Source organism: Anomaloglossus baeobatrachus, chromosome 3 (genome assembly GCF_048569485.1).
Source record: "Anomaloglossus baeobatrachus isolate aAnoBae1 chromosome 3, aAnoBae1.hap1, whole genome shotgun sequence".
Taxonomy (NCBI): domain Eukaryota; kingdom Metazoa; phylum Chordata; class Amphibia; order Anura; family Aromobatidae; genus Anomaloglossus; species Anomaloglossus baeobatrachus.
Window position 1 is genome coordinate 366,014,213 of NC_134355.1, and position 19,277 is coordinate 366,033,489.

The 19,277-nt window shown below is 48.4% G+C and overlaps 1 protein-coding gene across 1 annotated transcript; it reads left to right on the plus strand.

The window, feature by feature from the left end:
* Positions 1-382: 382 nt before the first annotated feature.
* AKIRIN2 (akirin 2) lies at positions 383-17,847 on the plus strand. Its single transcript, XM_075340141.1, has 5 exons — positions 383-852; positions 11,170-11,310; positions 12,968-13,111; positions 14,144-14,215; positions 17,203-17,847. Exons 1-5 carry the CDS (start codon positions 678-680, stop codon positions 17,211-17,213), a joined length of 543 nt encoding a protein of 180 aa, XP_075196256.1. The 5' UTR covers positions 383-677; the 3' UTR covers positions 17,214-17,847.
* The last annotated feature ends 1,430 nt before the right edge of the window (positions 17,848-19,277 follow it).

The window sequence follows — 19,277 nt, forward strand, 5'->3', positions numbered from 1 at the left end:
GCCGTTGCCCCTTTCCTCCACCACCAGTTGCCCTTCTCCCCCCGCTTGCCATTGCCCCTTTCCTCCCGCCTTCCCCCACCAGTTGCCCTTCTCACCCCGCCTGCTGTTGCCCCTTTCCTCCCCCTTCCCCCACCAGTTGCCCCCTTCTCCCCGCCTGCCAGCGGTTGCCCCTTTCCTCCCTCTTCCCCACCCCCCAGCTGTACGTGCCGAGGCTGCCAATGACAAGTTTCAAAACAACTATGGGGATTTAAATTCAAACACGGAAGCGACTTCCTTGAAGTGTTGCATGTCGGGTATTGTAGTTCCTTCGCAGTCCTGCAGCATAGAAAGTGCCCTTGAGTAAACTCGCTTTCCCAGAGGCCTTTGGGCAGCACTAGTGCTTGTCGGTGCGAGAATGAATCAGTGGCGTTGTTATAACGCCATATTGAGAGCAGAAGGAAGGAGCTAGACCTGGTACCGCTCGGCGCTTTGTGAGTGGGCACACTATCCTTCGCCATCCTCCTCTGCCGGGCAAGTCAGCGCTGTGGGCGAAGCTAATAACTCCCTGGCACAGTCCGCGGAAGCCGAAGGGCGAAGAATCGGCGAGGACGGCGGAGCGGAGGCCGGGGACAGCAGGGAGCGGAGCCGCAGTGTGAGGCCCCCCAGTCCGGCTCATAGACTGCCCGACCACCCCGGACATGGCCTGCGGAGCCACCCTTAAAAGGACTATCGACTTTGACCCTCTTCTCAGCCCGGCGGCCTCCCCCAAGAGACGGCGATGCGCGCCCCTGTCCCCGTCCGCTCCCTCCCCACAGAAATACCTCCGTATGGAGCCGTCACCCTTCGGGGAGGTGTCCTCCCGGCTCACCGCAGGTAAGGGCACGGCGGGGCACACAATGGGCACGGCGGGGGGAGGGGAGGTCATACACTGGGGGAGGCTTTGTTCCCAGTAATCACCAGTGATCAGGACTGTTACTGGTTATACAGGATGTGGCTGCTCTTAAAGGAGAACTCCTACCCGTTTACCGGAAGGCCCTATGACAACACTGCTCGGTGCAGGCTGGCACAGACCCAGCATGTAAGAGCCTGGAGGGGCACCCACAGGGGGGCAGAGTGCCGCTCTGTTATTGGAGGGGCACCCACAGGGGGGGCAGAGTGCCGCTCTGTTATTGGAGGGGCACCCACAGGGGGGGCAGAGTGCCGCTCTGTTATTGGAGGGGCACCCACAGGGGGGGCAGAGTGCCGCTCTGTTATTGGAGGGGCACCCACAGGGGGGGCAGAGTGCCGCTCTGTTATTGGAGGGGCACCCACAGGGGGGGCAGAGTGCCGCTCTGTTATTGGAGGGGCACCCACAGGGGGGGCAGAGTGCCGCTCTGTTATTGGAGGGGCACCCACAGGGGGGGCAGAGTGCCGCTCTGTTATTGGAGGGGCACCCACAGGGGGGGCAGAGTGCCGCTCTGTTATTGGAGGGGCACCCACAGGGGGGGCAGAGTGCCGCTCTGTTATTGGAGGGGCACCCACAGGGGGGGCAGAGTGCCGCTCTGTTATTGGAGGGGCACCCACAGGGGGGGCAGAGTGCCGCTCTGTTATTGGAGGGGCACCCACAGGGGGGGCAGAGTGCCGCTCTGTTATTGGAGGGGCACCCACAGGGGGGGCAGAGTGCCGCTCTGTTATTGGAGGGGCACCCACAGGGGGGGCAGAGTGCCGCTCTGTTATTGGAGGGGCACCCACAGGGGGGGCAGAGTGCCGCTCTGTTATTGGAGGGGCACCCACAGGGGGGGCAGAGTGCCGCTCTGTTATTGGAGGGGCACCCACAGGGGGGGCAGAGTGCCGCTCTGTTATTGGAGGGGCACCCACAGGGGGGGCAGAGTGCCGCTCTGTTATTGGGGTCCTCGCAGTGAATTGTCCTCACATGCTATATGTTGGCAGCTGGCAATATGTATACGATTACGGGCGCTGCCAGATCAGGTAGTTGATAAACCAAACCTTTGATATTTGTGGCCTGCAGCATAGATTGAGTAGCCCCTCTTGGAGAGTGGGTGGCCACATGGGCAGGCCCCCTCCCTGATCTGGATCACAGCGTGCCTGGACGGCTCTAGGTGGCAGAACCTCTGCTCATTGTTGGTCATGGCCACTCTGATACTTGTGACTTGTTTGGTTGGGCAAGTCTTGGGTGAACTGGCTCTTTTAGGCGGATCCTTAGATGTCACCATTGGGTGACTGGCTGTCCTCCATGTAACACAAGGTCGTAGTTCACATGCCTGGATGGGGTCATACTAAGGCTGCGTGCCCGCGATCAGTGTTTGCAGCGTTTTGGATGTAGCGTGTTTTTGCTGCGTTGTACAGTACAAGCACAGTGGATGGACTTCTAGGAATCCCGTGCCCACTGTGCTTGTTTTTTCCACAGCAAACACTTACATGCGGTGCGTGTTTCCAGACCGCAGCATGTCAATTGTTTACTGCGGTTTTGCATGCATCCTCCGTAGGGAGAACACAGTGAGTAGACCGCAGCGCACTGAACCCTGGGTACGAGCGTCTGTGGTCTCCTGCAGAGGAGACTCCCTGCCCCGCAGGTCAGCACCCACTGCGTCCTGATTGTGGGCACATACCCTAATTCTTGTGTATGTTGTCTTCTGTTTGGAAGGCTCATAGCCCTCCCTGTTAGTACGGAGGCCCAGCTCTGCCTATGGTGCTGTATAAAGGGGTCACCTCCTTACCCATCAGGGGGCTTGTTCTAAATTTATACAGAGGCCTTCTTTCTGTTTGATTTATAGCCAGTTTGCCAGGTATAACCATGGCCTCTCACATGGCATTCCTGTGGTATGGCAGCATCACGTGGTAGACATGGAGTGCCTGTGGCACCATATCTGCAGGGGGCAATGTGAGGCCTTACAAGTTCTGACGTGCAGTTTTGGGGTAGAGCTGGTTTATTAAAGGGGGTCTCCAGGATTACTGCCTTAGACCAGGTGCCCAACCTGCTGGGAGCCGTCTCATTCCAGTTACCGGCCACTTCTCTTCGAGTCATGTGAAAACTCAGGGTCATCTGACTGGCTATTTTATTTGGTGACTTGTCAGGCATCGGATCAGAAACAAAACCACCAGGACCCGAATACGCTGGGAACCGCAGCTAATACATTGGGTTTTTTTTTTTTTTTTTTTTCCCTTAAATGTACCTGGGGTTCTCTGGGGATCCATCAGTGAGCGCATTCTGATAGTCCATTAAGAGTGCTGAATTCCTCTCTTTCCTCAGCTCATTTATGGCCACATTAAAGGGAACCAGCCAGCAGGATTTTCATATATAAAGTAAAGCCAGTGCTATACTGGCTCTAGGATGCTGAATGTAAGCATAGCTTTTGTTCTGAGATTGGAGGTTTTATTTCAGAAAAATGTGCAAGTAAAGTTCCAGCAATGCACTGCTATTTGATTGACAGGTGCAACAAGAGCAGGAATATGTGGGTCAGTTATTGCTATCTATTCCCGCCCCGGCCTGGCCTTCCTTCCCCTGCCGCCATCATAGATGTTAATTCTGGTGCATGTGCAGAAGCATTTGGAAGTTTTGCAGAAAACTCTTCACTAAGATGGTGTCTGAGTCGGCGCATAGCGTTATCTCCAGCGCCTCCTTTGTGAAAACTGTCTTCTTACATTGGATTGTAGTATGCGAGGGCGGCACATGTGTCCTCGCTTCCTCTGCTCGCGTTGGGAACGCGCAGAGTCACAACAGGAGTGGAGACCGCTCCCAAAATCGTCTCACCGCAGCCAGAGAATCATGAGCCGCGTAATATTTGCAAATGATTCTGTGCACACGCCGGAAATAACGTCTGACTGCAAAAGGGGCGGGAACAGATAGCAAGACCTGACCCACATATTCCCGCCCCTGTTGCACCTGTCAATCAAATAGCAGTGCATTTCTGGAACTTTACTTGCACATATTTCTGAAATAAAACCTCCAATCTCAGAACAAAAGCTATGCTTACATTCAGCATCCTAGCACCAGTATAGCACTGGCTTTACTTTATATATCAAAATCCTGCTGGTTGGTTCCCTTTAAAGTTTAGTGTGATGGGTAGCAAAATGGGGCAAACTTTGTCATGAAATCCATTGTCAAAAAAATGATTTTTAGCTCCAAATAAATGCTTTAAAATAAAAAAAAGTTCCCAGAAGTGGATAACCCCTTAAATTCTGTTATTCCCAGATTTCAAGAGTAGAAGATATACTAGATTGAGGTATTTTAGTGTTTATAAACATAACAAAAGGAGGAAAATATCCTCCAAAAATTAAGTATTACTTACAGCAAGTTGGGCTGCAGTGTGTACATTGCCCTGGCCAAAAACTAGTACTCTAGCGGGATACAGCCAAACCCCCACTAATGTGGAAGCGTCACTGGTGCAGGAGGAGCAAATCACACACACCCTCCATGGAATGGAGGCGGGCGATTGCTAGATGATAAAACTGCCCACTAGTGGCTTGCATAGAGCACTGTTCACACTAGCAGACAGTCACAAACCCGCAGCCTATTAGGTGACGCCCATACTATTAGATCAGGCGGGCTGCCAAGCCGTACCCCACCCGTGTATCATGCACAGACACACTCTACAGTGCAAGGCCCAACAGAAAGGGGCCTGGCTGTATCCTGTACAAAAAATAAATGAGGTTTTTGTTGGTATTTATGGCCATAAAAACGTAAGCCTACAACCCGCGTCACGGAACCTCATGCTTGTAGGTCCCTACACTAAATATAAACATTGCAACAAAAAGAGGAAAATATCCTCCAAAAATTTCTGTTGGGCCTTGCACTGTAGAGTGGGGTACGGCTTGGCAGCCCGCCTGATCTAATAGTATGGGCGTCACCTAATAGGCTGCGGGTTTGTGACTGTTATCTGCATATGTGAACCAGCGCTCTATGCAAGCCATCAGTGTGCAGTTTTATCATCTAGCAATCGCCCCCTCCATTCCATGGAGGTGTGTGTGTGTGTGTGTGTGTGATTTGCTTCTGCACCTGTGATGCTTCCACTTTAGTGGGGGTTTGGCTGTATCCTGCTAGAGTACTAGTTTTTGGCCAGGGCGATGTACACACTGCAGCCCAACTTGCTGTAAGTAATATTTTAGTGTTTAGGTTACAGGTCTGAGGACTGTAAAAATCCTAGAAGCCTGAATGGGCCTTAAAATAGTAACTGAGGTGTCCTTACAGACGGGTCATAAGTTAAATCAGTCTGCCAGTGATCCATCTGTCATCTAGAAGAGTGGTGCGCGGGCGCCTCCCCGCGGGCTACCCTGCCGCCGGTGCGCGGGCGCCTCCCCGCGGGCTACCCTGCCGCCGGTGCGCGGGCGCCTCCCCGCGGGCTACCCTGCCGCCGGTGCGCGGGCGCCTCCCCGCGGGCTACCCTGCCGCCGGTGCGCGGGCGCCTCCCCGCGGGCTACCCTGCCGCCGGTGCGCGGGCGCCTCCCCGCGGGCTACCCTGCCGCCGGTGCGCGGGCGCCTCCCCACGGGCTACCCTGCCGCCGGTGCGCGGGGGCTACCCCACACAACTATAGCAGATCTTTATCCTCGCACTATCCAGTTTCTTGGTACTCTAGATGCCTGATGTCAGTGTTCCTCCGGTGCTTGTGATGGGAGTCTCTAACATGCTATTGTTTAACACATTAGGGCTCCCGTTGTAGACACAATAATCTGTGTAATTCAGTGGTAAATATACAGATTTGTGCAAAATGATTATTGAATTCCAGATGTGTGCAGCGTTTTTCTCGGCGTACGGACTGTGTGACTAGAGCCTTGTTTGGGACAGTGTTGGAATCTGGTATTTATTGGCTCCCTGTCGTCATATGTACATAATAGTGGGCATGTACACTTCACCTTTATGAAATGCCCTTGTGCTAACAATACAGTGGTAGGAAAAGGTCAAGTAGTGCCGGAGTGTGCCAGGATTGCCCCTTGGTGTATGCCCTGCAGTGTGGCTGTGATGGTACCTGTGTTTTATGTAGCTGGGTTGAGATCCGCTCTGTACTGGGAGAACCAGTATTGCCCAGTGATTCTGGCCTATCTCCAGTACACTCACTCCTCGGAGCTGGTTATTAGAGGCTGACTGACCTGCATTACAATGCGTCACTGCACGGAATGAAGAATGCAGTAGTCGGCCATCGCATTGGTCCAGTTGGAACCTTATTATATCCACAATGGCTGAAGTCATGAGCTCGGTGTGTTGTCATTGTGCAAGTGAATAAGCGCTCATGTATGGGGTACATCCCCTAGGTGTGTTAGTGGCGGTCTGCTGGCATTAAATGTCTGTTCAGACCCGAGTACAGGAGCGTGGTGCTGCCATGGTGTGGCCGAACACTTGCCACCTACTTATCATTCATCCCTGCCCTCCAGCGGTTACCAGAGCTGTCCAGTAAGAAACAGATGAGAAGATGGATGGGGAAAAAAGAGGCACGTTATGTAAAGCCAATGAAGCTTTGTACAACAGAATTCTGTCTTAAAACACCTCCAAGTCACAAACCCTTGGTGCAGCTCGAAACCGTGCCAAAGTGTTACGTTTGTCATTTTTACACCATCCGAAATGGCAAATGCAGGAGAAGGGTGGGGGGGGATTTTCGTATGTATCCCAAAGCCAGTGCTATACTGGCACTATCAGGATGATTCTCTTCATACCTTTAGTGGTCAGCTCTGAAGTATAGTTTTTGAAATACAAGCAAGTAACGCTTGGAAAATGAACAGTTTTTTTTTTTTTTTGATTGGCAGCTGCTGATCAGCTATTAGCTGGGGTGGGTTTTGACAGTGATTCCCCTGCCCCCCCCCCCTGTCTGTTGTTCCTCCCCCCCATTTTTAATTTATGCTAATTCTATTATAGAAGCGTTTTACTAATATCTTTGCTAAGATGGTGTCAGAGTTGGCGCCTGCACTTATTTCTGGCGCAGTCTTCTTTTTTTTTTTTTTTTTTTTTTTTTCCCCCTGAATAAATAAATTCATTAAAAAAAAGAGAGACCATGGGGTCCCTCCCCATTTTTCATACCCAGCACAGGAACAGCTGGCAGCTGCCACCCTTGGCTGTCTGCTGTACCTTGGTTGGTTATGAAACCAGCCAAGGTACAGCATACAACTGGGGGTTTATATTGGGGTGGGAAGGCCCATAGTTATTTGGCCCTTTCCAACCTAACAATAGCAGCCCACAGCCACCCCAGAAGTGGTGCATCCATTAGATACCCAATTACTAGCACTGGACTCGGCTCTTCCTGTTGCCTTGGTGCGGTGGCAAACGGGGTAATAAATGGGGTTGATGCCAGCTGGATATTGCCAGAGCGCGCTATGCTCAGGCGCCAACTCCGACGCCATCTAAGTGAAGATATTAGTAAAACACTTCTATAATAGAATTAGCATAAATAAAAGATAGGGGGAGGACTGACAGGCATTGGGGTGGAGAAAATCACTATCAAACCCCACCCCTGCTATCAGCTGATCGGCAGCTGCTGCCATTCAAAAAGCTGCTCATTTTACAAACTTTACCTGCTTGTATTTCAAAACCTATACATCCTAGCTGACAACTAAAGGCATGTATAGAATCAGCCTGATCGTGCCAGTATAGCACTGCAGGGAGATATGCCAATGTGATAAAGACCGGCATGCACAATGCCTTGGTGACTAGAGATTTGCTAGGTGACTATTTTTGGTTGCAATCTGATTAAGTTTTGCCATTTTTGCTGCTCCTTTTATTAAAGGGAATCTTGTCATGAGGTTTTTGTTATGTAATCTGTCAGCTGAGATCCTGATTCCAGCAATGTCACTTACTAAGCTGCTTGCTGTCACTTTGATACATTCACTGTTTTCTCTGCTGCAGTTTTCTGCTGAGCCATGTATAACTTCACACTATGGATTGACATCTTTCAATATACAGTGTCCACAGAAAGCTGCGAGTCCATGGGGGGCAGGTTATACAGAGCAGTTGACCAGGAGCCATGAGACAGAGGCCTGTAGTGATAAGCAAACTGCTGATAAAACACTTATTAGGCTGTGTTTTATAGCTTCAATAAAATAAGTGACACATCCCTGCAATGGGGCTCTGTGGGCCTACATTATTCTGCTCTGATTAGGTAGCACAAACCCGATGATGGGAAATTGTAACCGTGTGGGTTATCGCACACTAACACCATTCTGCAGTCGCAGTTATCAGACTTTTTCTCTGCCCAGAAAAACTCTAAGGCTATGTGCCCACGCTACAGGATTTATCGCGGATTTTGACGCGGATTTAGCGCGGATTTGCCGAAAATCTGCAGCACAGCTACTCCCCAGCCATTTCAATGGCATTTTGGAAATGCTGTGCCCATGCTGCGGATTTTTCCGCTGCGGATTTTGCCGCGGATTTTGATGCGGAACAAACTGCAGCATGTCAATTGTTTGGTGCAGTTTTGGTGCGGATTTTCTGTTTTGAATGGGGGAAAAAAAAAAATGAAATCCGCATCAAAATTCGCGGCAAATCCGCGGCAAATCCGCGGGTGCGGATTTGCCGCGAAAGTTGCGGATTTTCAGGCAAAAAAATCCGCATGGACATTCTAGCGTGGGCACATAGCCTGACTACATTAAGATTTACAGCGCAGACCTGTCTTAATAAACAGCCTCCTGAAATCCACTGATGTGATTCAATAAAGGTAATGTCAGCAGATTTTTGCTGTGTAATATGAGGGCAGCATGACTTGGGGGCTGAGACGCTGAATTCAGGGTTATCAGATTATTAGGCTGTGTTCTGTTGTTTTTATACAATAATCTGGTGATAAAACAAATCACTGTCAGGACTCATGAGCCTGCTAGACTGTCCACACCCCTTTCTCTGATAAGCAGCTCACTGTCTATAGACAATGTATACAGATAGCTGTGGTATGGGCGGAGTTAGTGCTCTGAACTGACTGCAGGCTTGTGAAACCTCGCAATAAGGATTATCCGCTGTCCGCAGTGAGGTCAGGTGGTTAAGTGACCGCAAGTATGGAAGGTGCATACTTCTGGTCCCTTTCCACCTAGACGTACACCGCTTTACTTAGTGCAAGTGAATTGAGCAAGGTCATGAATGTTTAGTTGGAATGTGACCTGAATTATCAGATCACATACTTGCAGTCTTGTGACAGCTCGGTCTCGCTGGCTCCGGAGAATCCTCAGTGTGCACTGCGAGGATTCACAAATCTGCAGTCACTATGTGACTGCAGACTTTTGTCAAAAGAATAGACCACTTCATTTAGGGTCTTTGTGCACTGGGAAAATGTTAACTATTTAATGGCAAAACGGCAGGTACCTGCGGAAAAGAAGTGACATGCTGCTTCTTTTTGCTGCAGAAATTCTGCAGCAAAACCTTTAGGCTATGTGCCCACGGGGACAGTGTCCTGCGGATATATCCGCACGACATTCCGCAGGAGCTCCCAGGAAACAGCACCACAACTTTTGTCTGTTTCCATGCTGCGGAATGTCCTGCGGATATGCTGCGGGCATTCTGCATTGAGGATACAGTACCATGGCTTCGGCACTGCATCCTCAATGCAGAAAAAGTGCTGCAGTGATCGGGGCGTTCATACTTACCTCCATCATGCAGCACCTCGCTTTCCGGCAGCCGGGTCACTCTCTCAGCGTCTGCAGAAGAAGGTGGACGGGCCTGAACTAGCTCCGGCTGTCACATGACCGGAGCTCGTGCAGGCTCCGCCCACCTTCCTTCCTGTACCTGGATCCACCGCGCTGCTGCCACTACATCGGACGGAGAAAGTGACTCGGGTCTCTATCAAGGCAGGTAAGTATATGGGACCCTGCGGAGAAATCCGCTACAATAATTGACATGCTGCAGATTTTTCCGCACGATTTCCGCTGCGGAAAAATCAGCAGCGTGGGCACAGCATTTCCCAAATGCCATAGAAATGGCTGGGGAGTAGCTGTGCTGCAGATTTTCGAGAAATCCGCGCATTTTCCGCAGCGTGGGCACATAGCCTTAGGTAAAAAAGTGTGCGCACGGCATTTTAGATTTCTCATAGATTTTGCTGGAGAAGGTCTGCATTAACTTTATGAACAAAAAAATGCACCTTTTCTGCAGAAAAAAACTGCAGCAAAAAAGTGTGCACAGGGCTTTAAAGGGATTCTGGTTTCAGGTTTTTGCTACCTCATCTGAGAGCAAACAATGTATAACTTCAGTTTATGGAGTGCAGCAGTTGTGACCGTTCTTAGACGTAGCAGAGCTCTGAAAGCTAACCCCCTTGTGATCAGGAGCTGTATCCCAACTCGCACACATCAGTGGTATCCCCCCGTGTGATGAAACAGGTTTGAGGATTGTGCAGGGTTTCCTTTTCCAATGTAGATGACAAGACCATTGTGTACGTTGTGCCATCCACATTGCAGTGTGGGACTTCTCCAAAGAGCAGAGCCTTCATTACTCACCCCGCATGGCACTTGTCCATTACAGCAGGGCTGTAGATCAGAGACCTTCATTAGTCACCGGCTGCGGGTAGTAACACATCTGTCAAGAACAGTTTCCTTGCACAATTTGTTGCCGACGTCTCTTCGGTAACTTCCTGCCCTCTTTTGAGAAGTTATTTGTTGTGATGATAAAAAGGTTGTGTTCACATTGCGGTTGTGCACCATGATGAATCTACAGCCTGTGACCAGGGCATATAGCTCCTCCTGAGCTCAGCTGATCTCTGCAAGATACGTGTGCGCATAGCAATGTGCGTGTGTATATGTGTAATTACATTTATTGGAATGCATGTATAAATTATATGTGACCTTCTTTCCCTAGCGAGAAATTGTCTAGGGTGCCACCTGTGCATACTGATAGTCCAGGACGCCACTGCACAATCCGAGCCCCAGGTAACGATGTTGCTTGCCTGTGCTCTCGCTAGGAAAAGTGACCTGTCAGGCAGGAATACTGAGAGCAGAGGAGCTGTAAGTGCAGCGCCCGCCCACTGCACTTGCAACTCATTTGGGTTGGGTTTCATCTATAGATTTCTCTCAAACAGCAAATCGCATTTCTACAAGGAAGGTGAGGATTTATTCAGCATTACAATGCCTTTTATATACAGGTCATTAGTTTGGGGTATAAAATCCTAATGACGGGTTCCCTTTTAAAAGCTGTATGTATGAATGTGATTATGCAGAGGCGCAGAGTGAAGCCTGGTGAGTGCTGTGGGGGTTACAAAATAAAGTTTTAATCCATGTCTCTACTTCCATTGTAGAACAAATCCTTTACAACATAAAGCAGGAGTATAAGCGCATGCAGAAGAGAAGGCACCTAGAAAACAGCTTTCAGCAAACAGAGCCCTGCTCCAGCGAAGCCCCGCCACATCATTTTTTGCCTGGCGGGCAAAATATACCCGGTGAGTAAATGGCCCTGAGCCTATGAGTTACTGGTAACTGATAAATATGCTGATTTAATTTCTGAACTTTTTGTTTCTGGAGACTTTTTTTGGAAATCCTTTTAGTTTTGATCTCCAGTAAGGCTGTGACAAGTGAAGTCCAACCATCCGCTCCACCACTGTGGGCAAGTGATCTGTCCCAATAGTCTGTGTGCCGCCCCAGCAGCAGATCGAACCGCTCAGATCAATGGGCAATGTCCGTTCGTGGCTCGAGGGTCTCCGGGCTCGCAGCCACACTCTAAAGTTAAAGGAAGATATTTACAAGGGGATGGTAGTTCTTGACGCCACCCGTGGTATGCGGTAATTGAGGTACCGCCGCTGCCGTTATTGGGAGACCCCGGGGTGATGGAATGGGGCAGCCAGGTGTTGTTCCCCGGGTAGGGGTAGGTCCCGGGGCTCTGAAAGGTTATACTGGGTGCCAGGGCGGAGAGATCACTCATGTACTCACTCAGCCAATAAGCAGACGCTGACAACCAGGTAAACAAAGTCTCTGGGTGCTGCTGGCTCTCTCGGGGAGCTCGTCCGGCTCCCGTCCCCTGCAGTGCTGCCTGGTGTACTGTGACCTGCCTCCTGGCACAAAGTTTAGATTTACCGAAGTGGCCCGGTAGTTTGGAACTTGCCGGGCCCCGCTCCCCACTGTGCTTAAGTGTGGGAGCCTGCTCATGCTTGGGATCTTCTGGGCTGCGTATGTGGAAGGCCCTATTCCCCTCGTTGTGCTAGTACCCCGATTCTGGAGCTAGTGGGAACAGTCCATAAAGGCACCGCTCTCCTCAGGTGAATTGCTGGGTTGCCTGAAGCTTCTCCCCGACCTAGGGTCCGTGTACCCCGTTGTGCCTTCGGTATCGGACCGGTGATAAGACCAGGTTGCCGACCGTCCTCTTGACAGGTCCCAGGTACTTTGCCTCAATCCCCTGCGACCGGGGGTCCGACTCCTCTAGGCCCAGACACCGCCTGCAACCTAGACAGCTACTTTCCGGAGCCACCGCTCCCTGCTTCCTCCACTTCACTCCTCTCCACTTAACTTTTCTGACACTTTCCTGACCCTCCCATCCTGACCCCTAGGTGGGCGACCCTATTCCGCTCAAGCCGCCCACTGGTGGGGTGCAGGGTGTTCATAGGATTTGATTTGCTGTTGCCTCCAACACTGCATGGTAGGGACCCAGAACCATGAAGGAATTGGATACTGCACTTAGAGGGAAGAGCGTGCAATACCCTGTGACTACCTGATAGTTCAGGGGCGTCACATTTGCAGGGATAATGTTCCCTGTTGTCAGGAATAGCCGATTACCTGTCACCGACCGCTGAATTAGTAACATATCCCCAACCTTCGTTTTACTCTCCAGCTCTGCATTTTGTTTTTCATTCCCTTTTCTTATCAGGCGACTGCAGTATCATCATCCCAACTTTTCTGTTCCGTCACCTTCACTGGTGGAGACATTTTCCTTTTTATATCATTGTAAACACTTTACTGTGCAATCTTAATTTCCCGCTATGCTACAGACTGGCCATGTGACAACAGTGACTCTTCTAGTTTTTTGCTATGGACACAGCTGCTTGACTCCCCGGAGACTTCACAGTTGCTGTGCCATTAAACAGAAGCATCATTCTTTCATTGCAGGAACATCCACGGCGTCACCACTGAGGAAGGAGCAGCCACTTTTTACTCTGAGACAGGTTGGAATGATATGTGAACGTCTTTTAAAAGAAAGAGAAGATAAAGTTCGTGAAGAGTACGAAGAAATTTTGACCACAAAACTGGCAGGTAACTAACCTAAGCTGACTTTTCTGTATCGGTGCTGCATGTAATGAAACCTCCGGTTGTATTCTTTCGGTGGGATTAGATCACAAACAAGTAGAAGAAAGGCGTCTTACACCACCGGTGACTCCTCAAAGAGGTTTATTCCATGCAATACAAAACATGGCGTGTCAGAAGCACTAGTGGTCACGTGTCGGTCGACAGCCATTTAACTCCACTGTGTTCTTTGGCTGGCCGGACAGTGCACACACTAGCACAAAGTGGTCATAGTCTGTGACTAGTTTGCCCCATAGTGTTTTGTATTGGATAAAATACCTTTTATTGAAGATTCCCCCTTTATCACGGCTGCACATAGACTTTTACCAGCAATGGCTGGTGTGTAGCTGTTTTATAGATCGCTGTTTTCGATGCCCTGTGATCAGTCAGCCCTTTGTGCCATCTCTCTGCCACTTCCATCCATGTGATGGCTGCTATTGGAGGGCATGTGGTTAGATTCAGTCGTCTTTATTCTAGAACACAAACACTTCTGCCAGGTTCTTAGTGTCTGTGTCTGTGTCTGTATCTTCGAATGAAGACTTGTGAATCCTTGCAGCGTGCACTTTACCGGTCTGCAGATGTGGTAATCTGCCGACTAGACTCTTGGGAAGCTTTGCGAAATCAAAGACCAGTCTAGTCAGAATGTGGCCAAAAATATAGATATCATATGCTTGCGGTTACATGACTAACGACTCCTGGTGCCAGAGAATCCTTAGTGTGCACACTGTGCTGTGAGGATTTGCAATTCTGCATTCACATAGTGACTGCAGACGTAAGCCCCAATGGATAACGGTTACCCGTAAAGTGGCCCACACTTCTAACTCCTTTTAAAATGACCCTTGCAAGCATGCCTTTCCTGTTACATGTAAGGAACGGCCAGTGTGCTTGAGATGATCAGAAATATTGATACTGCACTTGGAGCAGGCTACAAGTCTATTATCTCCTGGACGTAGTGTGCCGGGTCTGCTCATACCTTGTGATGACTTTCTCCTTCTCTTGTAGAACAATATGATGCTTTTGTGAAGTTTACGCATGACCAGATTATGCGACGATATGGAGAGCAGCCTGCTAGCTGTGAGTATACTTCAATGATATAAATCTTCACATCTAGTAAGGTTGATGTTCGCTAACCCTAGATAAACCAGATATTGCCTGATATGGACTGAATAATTAAAAAGGCATTGTCAGGTTTCCAAGTTCTCACCCATCCATGGTATAGGAGATAACTTTTCAAACGCTGGGGCCTCCACCGATGCAGAGCCGGGACTATGAAGAGCCCCATGTAAATGCATCAGAGGTCTCATGTACACTGTAGCCTTAAAGGGACGGTCAGCACAGAATGACTGTTCAAAGTACAGGCACTCCATACATCACGGTGGGTCCAAATATTTAAGTGACTTTTCCCACCTGCTTGATTTCCCATCTATCTCCACCCCCCTCTTTGATTCATAGCTCCAGTTTCATAGAGCGATGGTAATAAAACATGCAGGTGAAATGTGCACTTAAATGATTAGCCCCGCCATGATTCACTAATCACCCATACTTAACTTGAGTCATTCTATGCTGACAGTCCCTTTAAGGGGGACATAACTGAACTCAGCATTTGAATAGTCATCGGCACTCCCATAAGAATTAAAGGGAACCTGTCAGCAGTTTGGGGGCCTATAAGCTGCGGCACCAATGAGCTCTTATATACATGTATATAAGAGCGCAGGCCGCTGTGTAGAACGTAAAAATCACTTTATAATACTCAAACGGTCGCTGTGGTGGAGTTAGGCAATATAGGCGTCTCCGGTGCCAGCGCCTCCTCTTTCGGCTATCTTAGACCTCCTGAAGCCTGTGTGCATGACGTGTCCTAAGTCATACACACTTGCCAGTCCCACGCAGGATCTCAACGCCGGCGAGTGTGGATGACGTAGGACGCGTCATGCACCCCGGCTTCAGAAGAAGGATGACAGATGGCCGAAAGAGGAGGTGCCAGCACCGGAGAACGAATACGCCCATATGACCCAACTCCACCGCAGCGACCGTTTAGGTAAGTAGTATAAAGTCATTTTTACGTTCTACACAGCGGCCTGGGCGCTTATATACAGCATTCTAACATGCTGTATAGAACAGCCCACTGGTGGTGGCCGCAGGCTATAGGCCCAAAAACTGGTGACGGGTTCACTTTTAAAGGGGTTATTCAGGACTTTAATTACCCTGGGGCTAAGAAGTTGGAGGCAGGTGGTTGTCAACCACTTGCCTGTTCTGCTCGGTGCCAGCTTCTCTCGGCACAGAGTGGTCTTGGGCCCCTCCTACCAGCGGTTCAGCTGCATCTTCTGTTCCCCTCTGCTGTATTGATGGGGTGTCTCTGCTGATGTCATGCTGGTTGACAGCCCCCTTCCTAACTGCGGGACACCAGCCATCCATCAGCCTTACATCTGCAATGACTCCCCATTAACAGAGTAGACCAGAAAATAAAAAGCTGCTCTGATGAGAGGTAAAACTGGAATCGCTGCCGGAGACTAGATATCTTCCCCATGCAGAATAGGCAAGTAGCTACTAACTACATGTCTGTTAGTTCTACGCCCCATCTATAAAAATAAGTTGTGGATAACCCATTTTAATGAATGGAGCAGTAGTGTGCATGATTCGACTGCTGCTATATCTCAGGATTTCAGTGGTCAGAACCCTAGCTATCGGGAAATTTTCTATTATATACCAGTGATTCCATCTCCAGTCCTCAGGAGCCACCAACAGGGCGTGTTTTCAGGATTTCCTTATAATTACCCAGGTGATAATTCCATGACCAGTGTAATACTAAGGAAATCCAGAAAACATGCTCTGTTAGTGGCTCCTGAGGACTGGAGTTGGGGAACACTGCTCTATACCATGAAAAGGAGAAGTTTCGAACTTGAAAATACCTTTTTATAAGTAGGTCTTGTAACTGCATCTCTGTGCCATGTGAATGAGTGCTCGTTATTGTATGCACAAGAGTGGGGGTTTCTAAAATGTGAATATGGCTGTCAGTAAGGCTGGGGCCACATGGGGCACTAGTGCGATGCTCGCAGTACAGCAGGAGCCAAGTGTCATGCTAGTATCCCTGCGACTGCGGTCCGACTATGGAGCAGACCTCAGCTGCGGGGGGCGGCCTGGCACTCAGGAGGGGCGGGCCAGTGCTGAGGAGGGGAGGGAGGGATTTCTCTCACTCTCTCCTCCATAGCCGGCTATTGCCATTCTCGCTCTGCACGCTCTTTACACTGGTGTACCGCGAGTGCAGTGTGATTTTTCTCTCGCCCCATTCACTTGAATGGGTGCGAGAGAAAAGGGTCTCGCATTAGTCCAGCATGCGATGCTGCGATTGTTTTTTTCAGTCCAATTAGGGCTGAGAAATTAATCGCTCATGTGTGCTGACACACAGGCTAGAATTGGTCCGAGTGGAATGCGATGTTTTATCACACTCCACTCGCACCGATTTTCTCGCCGTGTGGCTTAGGCCTAATATTAGTTTCCAGCTTGGGGCCCAGGCCCTATTGGGACCAGCTTAATAACCGAATTGTATCATGTATTTGTGATCATCCAGTATAAGAAGAAATGGCACTCACCAGGTCTTTGCTGTGCGTTTCCCTTTCATTACGCATGTATTTGTGAGTTGCTTTAGAAGGCGGTGACACAAGGGGATACTGCGATAGAATTGGTGCTTCCCTTAGCAGCTTTAGGTGGTGCACTACAGGGATGACTAGATCACATCTCCACACTCCTTTTATTAGCGAGTCTTCACCCACATGATACATGGCTCGGAGTTGGGGCACTACGGCTGCAGTTGTTAAGCTATTCCAAATTGCACATGGGGCATACACTCACACTGGCCGGGCAAAGGCCGCAATGTGATGCGGGGCTTGTGCATGTGCCATTGTAGGTAGGACACGTGCGCAGCTAACGCATAGTGTCTTATTTGATGCACAAGCAATGTAATGATGTGCTGATTTGGAAGAAGCATTTGGGGAGAGGATTACTGGGGCTTTACGGTCTCTCTGTATATGTTTCCGTGTTTTAGTAACCTCTCTTCCTCTTTGCAGATGTCTCATGAATCGTTCCTCGCCTCTCCTGGCTGTTCTCCCCATATTGCTGCAAGATGTCCTAGTTCTGACTTGCAGCAAGGCCATATTTCCCTTCCCTGTGAACACAGCTTATTCCGAGCTTCTGTCAGTGGCAACCACTCTTATGCAGCAACTGGTTTCCGAGTGCTCCCTGATGTCAGTGCCACCTGGACGTGGATCTATGCTACCTGTATTACTATACCAGTGGCCTCATTGCTGTCTCATTGAAATCTGGCTTTTTTTTTTTTTGTTAATGTTTTAAGATGGATGAAAGCTGGTGTCCAGAACATGCCCTGTACCTGTTGTATATCAGTCGTCTCCTCGACACCTCTCAGTGGGGTTTTACAGTTCACTACAGACACCGCGTCCGCTGTCAGTACAGTGGCAGAAACAGTGGGACTTTTTTTTTTTTTTAATGACATTTTTTCGGATCGGACTCTGGGCATGTGCATTTTAAAGAACTTTTTGTGGGGGAGGTAAATTGGATTTGATTACCTGTTTTGTAGTTTTTATTTATTCTATCAGTCTTTAACAAATGTTTAATGCATTTTTTTTTCTGTCTTTCATTGTTTAACTGCCTTGTAGTACTGGAATTTAGTTGGTAAATAAAAAAATGTACAAGTATTTTTTATTTCTTTCCAAATGTGTTTAAAAGGGTAAAAAAAAATGGCTGCACAGTGAATATTCCAATATGGGATTTCTGCCTTTGTCATAAAACTGTCCATAGTGAAAATGTTATAGCAGTTTTCCGCAGCAGGACTAGAACACGGCCTATCCTATTCAGACATCCTGACCAAGCTCGGACTATTGGAGCAGGTATAACCATTAACCATCACTAGACCTTATTGATTTAGATGGAAAGGAGAGGATTTGCAAAACGACTGGGCACAAAATGCGAACGATTGCATTCTTTGGTGTATCATTTAGGGCATCTGTATTATGTGACGTGTTATTTATGTGCATATTCATTCATTGGGGTTGTAGACCTTGCTTTATACTTAAAGTGCACCAATCACCAGGATTTTCCTATATAACTTAAAGCCAGTGCTGTACTGGCACTATCAGGCTGATTCTCTACATACCTGTAGTGGTCAGCTCAGTTGTTTAGGTTTTGAAATCCAAGAAAGTAAAGTTTGTAAAATCATCAGCTTGTTGAGTGACAGCAGCTGAGGATCAGATAATAGCTTGGGGGGTATTCATAGTTATCCCCTCCCTCTTTTATTTATGCTAATTCTATTATAGAATCTAGGATATATGACCTATGCTGATGTCATACCCATGTGTCCAGAAGGGACAGGGCCTCAGCCAACCAGGGCTGTGGAGTCGTGGAGTCGGAGTCGGAGCTCATTTTGGTGGAGTCGGAGTCGGTATAAAATGCACCGACTCCGACTCCTAAAATATATAATAAATTGGGGACAGGAGTGCAATGCAGAATGTGCTGAATATTTTACTAAATAACAACATTTAGTATAATGCTTATATTTAAGTGAAAAATTTATTGTAGTACAATGTGAACATCAGACATTTAATTGTTTTTATGATACAATAATCAAGATATTTGGATAGAACATAAAATATTTATTGGAATACAACTTTAGAACACAAAAAAACTAATAAATTGTAAATATGTAATATATATAATATATATATATACAGTGTATATACACACACACAAGATATATATGTAATCTACTGTATATTACATAGTGTATTACATATTTACAATTTATTACAGTTTTTTGTGTTCTAAAGTTGTATTCCAATAAATATATTTTATGTTCTATCCAAATATCTTGATTATTGTATCATAAAAATTATTAAATGTCTGATGTTCACATACACATATTCATGTACTACAATAAATTTTTCACCTAACTATAAGCAATATATGTAGGAGTCGGAGCCGGAGTCGGAGTCGGTGCAAGAGAATTTGAGGAGTCGGAGTCGGAGTCGAAGGTTTGGCTTACCGACTCCACAGCCCTGCAGCCAACAGCTAATACTAGGAAGCAACATTTTTCTGTTGGCTGAGGCCCCGCCCCTTCTGATCACATGGG